At 44.2% G+C, this 12,552-nt stretch overlaps 1 protein-coding gene across 1 annotated transcript in view; it reads right to left on the bottom strand.

Moving 5' to 3' along the window:
• Positions 1 to 12,552, bottom strand: part of NEK7 (NIMA related kinase 7) — a 1,336,142-nt gene that overhangs the window by 1,050,769 nt on the left and 272,821 nt on the right. Inside the window, exon 2 of the mRNA XM_044080252.1 lies at positions 8,326 to 8,407. Coding sequence (XP_043936187.1) covers positions 8,326 to 8,379 — 54 coding nt within the window. The 5' untranslated portion in view covers positions 8,380 to 8,407. The remainder of the gene's footprint in view (positions 1 to 8,325; positions 8,408 to 12,552) is intronic.

Here is a 12,552-nt window from a genome sequence, read left to right as displayed (position 1 = left end):
TTTGCTCAATAATTGGAGTCAGAGTATCCGACGACATAATATAATAAAATTTTTTGCCGAAAAAGTAAAGGGCGAACTCCGCCCGATGCTTAATAGTGTGTTTATTGAATCTAGCACAGAAACGGCAGGCCGAGACGTCATGGTCTGGGCCTAAGCAAGGTATACAGAAAGAGTGGAAATCCTTATGCGGTATTTGCTTCCCACAAGAAATGCAATTATTAACTTTGTCTGACATCGGTCTGAGGCAAGAAAAGTTTCCCCAGCGGGGTACTTAGCTTTCAAGAAGACTTCGGCTGAAATACTTTCGTAAATCTCAGGAGCTGGCCGACCGGCACTTGCGAACTGCTACTGCTTCAGGCACCGCGCGGCAAGAAAGACTGAAGAATATGGCGTCAGCTGCCTCTTTTATACACCTGCCGCACTGATGTCAGGGAAGAAGCGACGACAACCGACGCCAGACCTAGACTTTGGAATTCGGCCGACCGAGGACCCGCCTGACGGCAGGATAACCCATCTGTTATAACTGCAGCTGTATGCACGATGAACATCTAGGGGCTGGCTAGGATGCCCTGCAAGACTGCAGAGGCAAACCCCGCCATGGATTTGGAGAAGAGAAGCAGGTGGTAATGCTTGGGAAAAGTGTGAACAGATGTCCAGGTGGCAGCCTCCAGGATGTCCCTGATGGGGACTCCTCTAAGGAAAGCTGCAGAGGTGGAGGCTGCTCTGGTGGAGTGTGTCCTGAACCCCTTGAGGGAGGCTTTCCATGTTGTTTGTAGTAGAAATGGATGCAGTGTGCTATCCATTTGGAAATGATTTGCTTGGAGATGCCTTTGCCTTCTGCCCTTGTAGAAAAGCTAACCAGCAATTGATCGGATTTTCTGAAGGATTTAGTCCTGTCCAGATAGAATCTGAGCTATCTGTGCACATCTAGAGAGTGAAAAATCCTTTCCTCCTTGTTCTAGGGATTAGGAAAGAAGGTAGGCAAATGAATGGCTTGGTTGAGAGCCACACTGGACGCCACCTTGGGCATGAAGGATGGTTAGTTCTGAGGGATACCCTGTCTGCATGGAAGATGATGAAGGGTTCCACAGCCATGAGTGCTTGCACCTTAGAGACTCTTCTGGCTGAAGTGATGGCCAGAAGGAATGCTGTCTTCCAGCAGAGAAACTTTAGCTCTGCAGAAGAAGCTGGTTTGAAAGGGGGCAGGGTGAGCTTTTCAAAGATAAAGTTAAGGTCCCAAGCTGGTGTTGGTGCCCTTCTGGGGTGCCTCAAGTTGCTAGCCCCTCTGAGGAACTGTTTGATCAAAGGGTGTGAGAAAAGGGGCTGCTCAGTGGGAAAATGAGCAGAAATAGCAGCGGCATGAATTTTTATAGAGGAGAAAGAAAGACCATTGTGTAGTAGGTCAGCTAAATAATCTGGGATGGAGGGCTGTGCTGTATTGGCTCCCTTAGCCTGGATCCAGGTGCAGAACCTTTTCCATTTATCTGCGCAAGACTTTCTGGTGCTAGGACGTCTGGCCTCCCGGATAACAACCAGAACCTGTTTACGGAGGATGGCAGATTGGTTAGGGTGTAGACAATAAGCCAAGCTGCCAAACAGAGTGTCTGCATTTGGGAATGTATGAATTCCCCTTCCCTCTGGGTCAGGAGGTTTGGAATTGGAAAAAGATGCCAAGGAGCAGCAGGAACAGGCTGCGCAGAAAGGGGTACCAGTGTTGTCGGGGCCAGTCTGGAGCTAGAAGAATAGTCTTTGGTTTTTCCTCCCTTATTTTGAGCAGTACCCTGGGGATGAGCAGTAGGGGAAAAAAGGCATAGACCGACAGACTGACCCAGGGGAAGGACAGCCATCCACTTTCCAAGCCACGCAGTGATGCTCCCTGGTGCAGAATTTGCTGAGCTGATGGTTGGTGTGGGAGGCAAAGAGGTCGACCTTTGGGGTTCCCCATTTCTGTGTTATTAGTGTGAAGGTACTTCTGTTGAATTGCCACTCGTGTAGGTCCATGTGATTTCTGCTTAATTGGTCTGCCAGGGAGTTGAGAGAGCCTGGTAGGTATTGTGCTAACAGGTGTAGTTGCATGGTAGAGGCTGTAAGCCAAAGAGTCATGGCCAGCCTGCATACAGAGTAGGAGTGAGTCCCTCCCTGCTTGTTGATGTACCACATCACAGTGGTGTTGTCTGTTTTGATCAAGAGAACCCCTGGAGAAAGAAGGGGTTAGAAAGCTATCAAGGCGTGCTGCACAGCCATCATCTTTTTGACTGATGTGCAGAGGGATTTGTGTGGGCTCCACTGGCCCTGTATGCACCTGCCGTCCAGGTGTGCACCCCAAGCATAGTCTGATGTGTCTGTGGTGAGGTTATGGGTGGTGGGGTGGGGAGAAGGGCAGTCCCTTGTTGTGGGAGCATGCTGTTGTCCACCAAAAAAAATCCTTTCTGATGCAAGGAATTACAGGTAGAAGAGTTTCCAGGTCTTGAGAGTGCTGACACCAAAGGCTCTTTAGGTACCACTGAAGTTTTCTCTTATCCAGTCTGCCATATGGAATGAGTAGTATGCAAGATGCCACAAACCCCAGAGCTTGCAGGATCTTCCTTGCAGACAGCTGGGGCCTGGTGGCTAGTTGAGAGAAGTAGGCTGTCAAGAAAATTTGTTTCTCTGGTGTAAGGTATGCAATCTGTGATGCTGTGTCCAGTCTTGCTCCCAGGAAGATTATCTTTTGGGTGGGTACCTGTTTGGATTTCTTTTCATTGATTCTGTACCCCAGGGAGGTTAGCAGGGTCTTTACAAAGGCTAGGTGCTTGAGCACCTTTTCCTGGTTATCTGCCTGAATAAGGCACTCATCTAAGTATGGGTAAATTTGAATATTTCTTTGTCTGCCAAAGGCAATGGCCGGAGCCAGACATTTTGTGAAAACTCTGGGAGCAGTAGATAAGCCAAAGGGAAGCACAGAGAACTGAACATGTTGAAATCCTGCCCTGAAACTGAGATAATTCCTGCATGATTCCCTGATAGGAATGTGGAGGGAGGCCTCTTTTAGATCTAGGGCAGCCAGCCAAGCGTCCTTGGAGAGCATGGGTAGCAGCTGTTGGAGGGTGAGCATTTTGAATTTTGGGATCACCAGGAAGGTGTTTAGAATAGATAGATCGAGAATGGGATGCCAGGTGCCCTCTTTTCTGGGCACCAGAAAAAGTCTGGAGTAGAAGCCTTGTCCTGTCTGTTCATAGGTAGGTACTAGGCTATCGGCCCAAGGGCCTAAGTAAGCCTAGCCAACAAGATTTCCTGGCTTACATCACCCAAGAGACTTAATTTCCTGTGCCCCTGTCGTGCAGAGCCACAGAAGTGATCCTCGGGGTGTATTTCCTATTTCCCATCCCCTCATCAAGATTTTTCTTGAAGAGTGCTAATGAGTAACTTTGTTTGACATAGATGGGTAGCTTGTTCCAGAGTATAGGAAGTCTCTGGGACATATATCCCTCTACCATGTCCTGTTTATTGTGGTGACAAGGTTTAGGTCCCTAGTGCATGTAGCTCACAGGGATTGGGATTTCTTTAGGTGTAGCATGTCCCAACAGCTCTGGGTTTAACATAGGTTTATATGTTAGGCAGAGATCTCCTCGGAGTAGGTGATATGCTACAGAGTAAAGCTGAAGTTTTTTGAGACGGTCAGTGTAGGGCATCCGTTTTAGGCCAGTAATCCTCTTTGTGAGATACTTATGTGGCCTTTCCAGCTGCTGCAGATGTCTTGTGAGGTACATTCCAAAAGGGGCATTGTACTCTATAATGGGTCTAATGAGTGCCGAGTAGAGGGGAACAATGGCCTTTTTTGTCCTGGATGAGAACCCTTTTGTGATGAGGTGTGCCACATAGAAGGATTTCCTGACTGCTGTGGAGATGTGATTATCAAAGGAGAGACAACGGTCCATCTGTGTCCCATTCGGCGCTATGTAGACTGCCATTTATTTGGTAGTTCATGGGTACAGAGTTTTTACCAAAGGGGATGACACTGCACCTTTTGGCATTGAGCTTGAGGCCATGCCTCTGACACCAGGCATCTGTCTCAGTGAGGCCCTTCTGTAGGATGTCCACATCATTTGGGGACTCGACTATGGCTCCTAGTTTACAGTCATCTGCCAACTTTGTTAGCCAGAGGCCTTCTGTGTTAGCCTGTACTTCAGAGAAGTAGATACCAAACATGAGAGGTTCCAGGGCTGAACCCTGTGGTACTCCACTTGTCACTGGTTTGAAGTCAGATTTGGAGTCTGCAAGTTTTACAGTGTGGGTTCTGTCAGTGAGCCAGTTGGCAACCCATCTTGTGACATAGGGATTTATACCTAGTTTAGTGAGTATTAGCTATAATTCCAGAATGGGGGATGGTGTCGAAAGCCTTGGCGAGGTCAAGATAGGCTGTGTGAACCACCTTACCCTTGTCTACGGCTTTGGTGACTGCCTCAAAGAAGTCGATCAAGTTCAGAAGGCACGATCTGACTTTCACAAACCCGAACTGGGTGGGGTCCAGAGTTTGGAGGTTACCAATGTCTTTGTTTACGAGTTCCATGAGGATACGTTCCATGCCCTTGCAGACCAGGTTCGTCAGGCTAATAGGGCGACAGTTCCCAGGATCAGTGGTGGCGGCTCCCCCTTTGTTGAGTGGGATAACTGCTGCTGTGCGCCATTCAGTGGGCACAAAGCCTGAGGTGAGACTATGACTGAACATGGTGCTTAGGTGGGGAGCCAGTTAGTTCTGAAGTTCATGCAAAACGCAGCCTGGGATGCTGTCCAGTGCCATGGATGCTGTGTTTTTGGTTTTAGAGAGTGCAGCTTCTACCTGCATAGATGTGATTACAGGGACTCTGCATTCTTCCTGTATAGATATGGGCCATCTGCCAGGATGTTGTTGGCAATATCAGTTGGTTCTTTAATTTCCGTGCCATTGTGCTGTAACTCAGAGCAGATGTGAGTGTTGCCATAGAGATTCTTGACGCCTAGTATGAACCTATGAACCTATGACATAGCTATAGAATGCTTTGTGGTTGCCCTTAGAATCAGTGGTGATTTTGTTTTCATAGCAAGCTTTGGAGGATCTTATAAGGGATCTCAGCTTCTTACTGAGGCTGACCAGGGAGCTCCTCCATTCATGGAATTTTACTCTTTTGTAACAGTTTCTTCCTTCTGTTGTAGAGTTTATGGCAGGAGACCAACAGATTGGCTTCCTTTTTTGTAAAGGATAGCATCTTGGTTCTGTTTGGGATAGCACGATCTATGCACTCGTGTAAGGGCTTAGAGTGTATTTGTGTAGGATTCAGCAGTCGTAACTGTATTGTCCATCTGCATGGGTGTAATGAAGCTCGCCACTTTTGTCTTAAGAAGCATGAAGCTGGCTTTGGAGAAATTGTTTACCATGGTTTCCTTAATGGTGGATGGGAGCGGGATGCAGATATCTAGGGTGATTAGCTTATGGTCAAGATCTGACCAACGAGGAGTTGACTTCAGGTGTGGAACACCTGTCACTCATGTTGGTTGTTCTGCAGGAACGTGCACTACTGCCCTCATGGACAGCAGGGAAAGGATTTGCTTCTGAGCCTCTGCCCACTGATTTGGTGGTAGATCTGGGAACCCTGTTGGGGTTGGGAGGGTGTGGAAGGAAAATTTGTATCCCTGAGACACAATGTTCAGAACTCATTGGTCCTTGGTAACGGTGGCCCAAGTGCTTGAGTGAAAGAAGAGTTTTACTCCTAGGGTTAAGGAAAGGTGAGCAAAGGGGGGGGTGGAGGTGAGTCATTGTGAGTTCTTACCATAAGGGGGTGGTTTAGAACTCCCTGGTTTTGAAGTGGAGGTAGTCCACTGCTTAGATCTCTGCATTCCTTGGGGCTGCTGTTTGGGGGGGGGGGTGTCTGTTTCCACGGGGCCTAGGCTGGGCCGGTTTACTTGGAGCAGAAAAGGACCAGTGCTTGGAGGGACAATGCCTGCTGAACCTAGGGGGCTGGACCTGTAAGAAATCCTTAACTGTTTGCATAGATTTAGCTTTTTCTTCCATCTTTTTTAAGACCTTTTCTGCCTTAGTGCCAAATAAAATATCTTTGTGCAAGGGGGCATCCAACAATTTTGATTTGACATGGTCTGGCAGGGGTTGCTCCTTAAGCCATGCATGTCTTCTAATGACAGATCCAGTGACTGCTGCCCTGCAAGAAGCTTCTTGGGTGTCAAAACCACAGTGCAAGGTGTATTTAGTTAATTGATTTGCAGAATGCATTAAGTCTTGTAATTCTTTAGATTCTGCCCAAGCAGGAAAGGAAGACATATTTTGTTTAAGGAATTCCAAGGTATGTTGCTGAAATTCAAGCATATGGAACTGACAATTTAGTGCCCTGAATAGCAAGAGTAGCTGAGGTGTATAGTTTTTTTACCCCATCTGTCCAATGCTCGAGAATCCCTGTCTGACAGGGTGGAATTCTTAAGTAGAGGCTACTTTGATCCCTTTTGGCCCTTGAGAAATGACCTCAGGGACTGCTGTTGGATTTTTAAAAAGATATTTTTGTGAGTCAGGGACTCTATAGTACCCATCTGGTTTTCTGGGAGCAGGAGGTAGAGCGTCAGGAGTCAAGCTGGATTAGAGGATAACATCCTCCACAACATCCAGGACTGCGGGGATGGCCAAGGGTCTGTGCTGTGGAAGATCTAGAAATTCCATGAGTCTCTTTTTAGACTGAGGGTAGTCCTGACTCTCCCACTGGAAATGCTCCCTTAATGTTTGCAGGGTGTCCCGAAAGGAAAAATCTTCTGGAGGAGAGGATGAAGGAATGGAGCCCTCTGCATCAGAATCCTCATAAGTGGAAAGGGGTTGCATGTCTTCATACTCAGATGCATCAGAGTCATCAGACTCTTCAGACAAATCTACACGGGACAAATCTCTTTTCCTTTTGGAGGGGGTAGCTTGGGTTCCCTGGATCAGCACGATAAGGTCTTCCCTCTTTTTAAGAATTTGAGACTGAGTCAAGGAAGCAGGCGCCTGAGAGTGGGTAGTCGGTTTCTTGGGTGTGGTTCGAACCCTGTGCCTGAGAAACTCTGTAGTTGTTGAAAGAACGGTAGTCGCGAAAGAAGACACTGGTTTGTGTTGAGATTTAGTAGTGCTCAGCGGCTCCGGACCCATCCAAGGTAGAGATGACCGCAGGATCCTTAGTCGAAGAAGAGTTTTGCGGCATACCGGACTCTAAAAGGATCTCGGTAGCAGCCTGTGAATCAATTGAAGTGGGCATCAGCGGCTGCAAAAGCTCCTCAGTGAGTACCGAAGGACTGAGGACTAGCTTAACGGAAGTGTCATCAGTAGGTTTGGACCTGTGCGGTCTGTCTCTGTCTATCTTTATGTTTTTTTGGGAGATCTGCTGTCGGACGGCTTACCGAAGCCATATCGGAATTCGAGGACTGTAAACAAAAATATTTGGCTGCAATAAGAGCCCGATGACAGATAGTTCTGGCGTTGAACAAAGCACAGAAGCAACAATGGGGGACATCATGGTCTGGGCCTAAACATGTGACGCAGTAAGAGTGGAAGTCTCAGTGTGGTATTTGCTTTCCACGGGCGAGACAATTATTAACTTTTTCTAATATTGGTTAGTGCAAGAAAAAAAGGATCCCCAATGGGGTACTTAACTTTAGAAGACTTCAACTTCAATTCGGTAAACAAAAACTCATGTAGCGGCTGTCCAGCACTCGTGCGAACTGCTTCTGCTTTGGGCTCCACGGCAAGAAAGACTGATGTAATGGAATCAACTTACTTACTTTATACACCTGATGACCGGACGTCAGTCCTCAAGCAACAGCAACCGACGCAGAAATACTAAGTCTCTGGTATTCAGGCCAGCTGATGGCTACCCTAGCAGGGATAACCCAAATGTAACAACTGCAACAGTGAAACACGAAGAACATCAATACAAGCCAACAGCCAATCCTGGCAGACATGGAAAGTTAACAAAAGCTAGAGTTTGTACAGTTTAAAATGAGGTCCATACACATGAGAACCTATAACTTTTACTATAGCCTTAATACACAAACTTCGAGTAAAGGTTTACAAACTTCTCAAACAAAAGAGTGATGCTTTGAAAGTTTTTTTTTTTAATTGCAATATTTTACGGCACTTCGCTCGCACTTAAAATCCATGCCGATTAAGTGTAATGGCCAACCTTGTTAACAGTAACAGCTAATTTAAAATTCCTAACTGATAATGTGTCTATTCTCAAAAGCATGGCTTTAATATGTACACTAAAACATCTGGAAGTAAAGAATATACTTTCTCAGCACAGTCAGCGTCCTTTTCATAAAACAAACATACTATACCTGTGGTTGAAAGAGCGTATCAGGACCTAGGTGACCTCCTGACTGATCCTCCATACTGTCAATAACCAAGATCCTTCAACCTCTGCAATAACAAAGAAAGGTGTTAACTTCAAACCGAAATAAATGTTCAGATATTTATCAGGGAAGGAACAGCATGCAAATTCACCTTCACATACCCCTCTCCAAAAGTTAGAAGGCCATTGCTCTGCAGGATTTCCAAAAACCCGCAGTGACTCATCCCTCAGTTAAGGTTATCAATTTGTAACACTCTCATGTTACAGTGTATACTGAAGACTGAAACACAGTCTTACAAATCAATATGTAAACTTGCTTCAAAATCATCTTAACCAGCAGCACAGTCCTCTAGTAGCAAAAAACATCTTTCAGATACAAGATAATCAAAACAGATTTCTTTACCACAACAGTACAATGAATTAATAAAATTCAATTTACTATCTCCAATTTTCACAGCATGAACATTCTGAAGCAAGAAAAGGCAACTTTACTTTTTAAAAAGTGTCCAACTGTGGCAACAAAATGAGGACACCTTTACTTTTTAAAATGTGCATAAAATGTGACAACAAAAAGGAAGAGAGGGGCACAAAATCATGTTGAAACAACAAATCTAGTTTCAGGCAATGAAAAGTTTGCTTATTCTATCAACTTTCTGAGCAGGCTGTGACCTGTTTTAATGCAGCAACACTTTAAAGAAAAAAACATTACAGTTTCTAATCAACTTGACCTCACATTATAAACATGGCATTTTTCTTTTTAAAATTTTCTAGATTGCTCAGCCTCAACTTGGGCCATAAAGATGATGATGGAATGGAAATTTGCAGTTATGTGAGTGAATCAAAACCTGAACAATTTAAAAGGGAGAAAAGGAAAGGAGGAAAGAGAAAGTGATGTATAATAATGAAGGCAGAGTGAGCTCAGGACACATCCAATGCAAGTAGGCTTACATTTATGTAGTTAGTGGTGGGAATCTGGCACAAATGAAGTCATAAAGTAGTGTAAACAGAGGACTAAGCTCACTACAAAAATGTCAGTTGGACAGCTAACAAATTCAGCCCTTGAAAGGGCAAAAGCCATGACCAGAAGAGAGATTTGGGGAAAAAAATCATCTTGCTGAAAAGGGTGAATATATAAGAGACCGGAGACAGTTTTCTTATTTTTCAGTTTCTCCAAAAAAATAATAATCAGGTAATGCTAGGCAAAGAAAGTGGCTTACAAAAATGATGGCTAAAGATCTAAAGGGAGATGGAAGGTTACAAAGCTGGAACAGCAAGGCCTTTACTATTTAGCTGGTCAGAGAAGAGGCCCATGGGTTAGCTCCAAGGGGGATGCAGCTTATAAAGTGGCTAGATGTTAGACAAGCCCCCATTCTTCTGAGACAGGTGTCATGCAATGACAGCAACTGGCTTGACTGACAGATAAGTCAACCCAAGTTGGTTCATCCCAGCCTGCCTCTTGCAAACACTTATGTACCTCCATACCTCTCATGTGTCCCTGACTTACAGGGATATCCTGATGTTGCTGCTAAAAATTGCCCTGTACCCAGCATTTGTGACTTTGTGACAAAATGGCTATTGTAACTGTCCTTGTAATAACTTCAACCATTACAGTTAGAGACTACTTGTTCAGCACAAAATGGACAACAAAAGAAAGTCTTATTTGATCAAGTGAACACTGTCAATCTTTTTAAAAAAAAGTGTCCCTGTTGTGGAGACGTTTACCCCGGATTACATTTGGTTTTGTCCTTAACCCCAAAGAAAAGGTTGACAACTATGTACACTAGACTATCAAATCAGTAAGTGACAAAACACTTGCAGTTTTCACTTTTAGTTGTACACACTGAGCGGAGCGTGAAAATTGTCCACTGAGATCAGTGGTCTAAACTGCTCAAAAAATGTATAAACATATAAATAAATTCTGACAGAGCTGAGTGATCTGCCATCATCAAATGTGTGAAATAAATACATGTTTACAGCCATTTCTTCCAAGAACGTGCATGGAGTCTTTCTGCACTACATGACAGTCACTATTACTCATTCAGACAATGTACAAAACTGAAGCATACAGCAAACAACGTGACAAGGTTTTACACACTGTCTTTAATGAAAGATTCAAAGCAATGCAATTTTATTCAAGCATTCTGAAGTATTAAAGATTTAGTCAAAAAATGCAGAATTGTCCAAAGTCTAGTAATACTTTACAGCCCACCATAATTCCATTCTGGCAGTTCTTTTACAAAAATCAAAGTGAACATACATGGAAGATAAACGAACAGAAATGTACAGTTGTGTAAGGAAACTTTCCATATAAATAAATGTTTGAATAATCATTGCTGCTTCTTACATATGTCACAGCAATCAGAATTAGCAAAACTTCTTTCCATGTTAAGAACCTCAACTCAGCCAAATTAATTGGTTTAAACAGAACAAGTGTTACCTTCTCTAATACAAAATTAAGATGCTAGGGAGGAACCACAGGTTTTTTGGGAGGTTTACGTAAAACCTTTTGAAAAAAGTTTAACATAAGACTCCATTCATAGGCAGAAATGTTAAAATAGCAGACAAATAAACCTTGATAGAGGACTGAGGCAGACCGAAGGATAGTAGCTCACACCCATCCATCCATGCATCCTCTACCTCGCTTTCCCATTTTTGCACATGGGTTTAGGGTATCACTTCAACTGTGACAATCATCTGGAGCCAAGTTTTACACTGCCGGGCAGCTAGTCCTACCGCAGCAGTTCATCCATACCTCACACAATTACTAATACTGAATTAATACTAATATTAATATTGAAATGACTGTTAGTAACTCACACAATTACAGTAAAACCGGAAGAACACTAACTTGAATGAGTGCAGTTTCTTTTGTTGGCACCAACTAGAAAACCTTTTCCATATGTTACCATATTATTTTCTAGTAGAAGACTTTCCTGTCTCCATCAATACCTACTTTACTTCCCCAGACAACAGGTGCCTAAAAAGGTGTTAACTCTCCAACATCCAGGCAGTCGGTTCCAGTTGCTTGGGATGGGATGCATCAAACACCCCTGAGCTTGTGCAAGTAAATCCAGTCTGTGAGGAAGCTTGTGGTAATTTCCCCTGGACAATTCTAAAAGAAGAGAGAACCATAGCTGCCTGGTCCAGAAGGAAGTCACCACATTTGGGGATTCTTTCTGAATCTTCAGAAGTACCTGGGAATCAGTGGAAAGAGTAGAAAAACATATAGGAACATTCCTATTCATGGGGGGGGGATGTATCCACCTTCTAGGCATTCTTGCATGGAGTCCCTGTAACAGAATTTTGCCAGCTGACTGTTCAGACAGAAGGTAAAAAGGTCTACCTGAGGAATTCCCCATATACTGATAAAATCTTGGAATACCCCCCAATTCAGGAGAGTCTGCTCTATTCATGCTGAGCCTGTCTGCTATACTATTTTGCTCTTGTGGAATGCAAGATGTCTGTAGAGTGAGACTGTATTGTAAAGCTATACCCTGTAATAACATGACTAGTCTTGCTAAGGGGGTAAGATCTGGCTCCCACTTGCTTGTTTTTGTATCATCACATCACTGTGATATTGCCCGTACACAGTTTACGCGATCCTGGGGATGACACACAATTCAGAGTTGAGAGCATTTAAAAAAGGGAGCATCTCTTATGTTTATGAGTCTGTCTTTTTATCCCAAAGACTCTCCTTGACACTGCTCCCCAAGAAAAGTCAAAGGAGTCTGTTGTGACTGACTGCTTTGTACCAGGAGAGGACAGGAGAATAGAAAATACTGATCCTGAGAAATAGGGATTTGAAAAGACAATGGGTGTTGTTGATGGGACAAAGATATTTCAGATACTGTTGTACCTTTCTCATGTGCAGTCTTGCCAGAGGTATCATGAGAAATATGGACATGATGAGACCCAGAATCCTGGGGTACTCCTCGATGAGGAAGAGACTGGAGTGGGAATCCCCTAAAACAGATGTGAATATAAAATCTACTTTTCTTCTGCGCAAGAAAAGTTCTTTTAATGGAGGTGTCTAGCTGACACACCAGAAACACAATTCTACAAGTGGGAGTCAGAAAAGATGCTTGAATGTTCTTTTAGAATCCCAGCCTGTCCAAGAGATCTGTGGCCTAAGACAGAGATTCTTGGTACATTGAAAAAGACTCTGCACACAAACAAGTCAACTAAATATGGAAAAGTGTGGATACCCTACAGC

Source organism: Protopterus annectens, chromosome 8.part0, assembly GCF_019279795.1.
Source record: "Protopterus annectens isolate FY-2018-M chromosome 8.part0, PAN1.0, whole genome shotgun sequence".
Classification (NCBI taxonomy): Eukaryota; Metazoa; Chordata; order Ceratodontiformes; family Protopteridae; genus Protopterus; species Protopterus annectens.
This window is presented reverse-complemented; position numbering and strand designations above follow the sequence as displayed.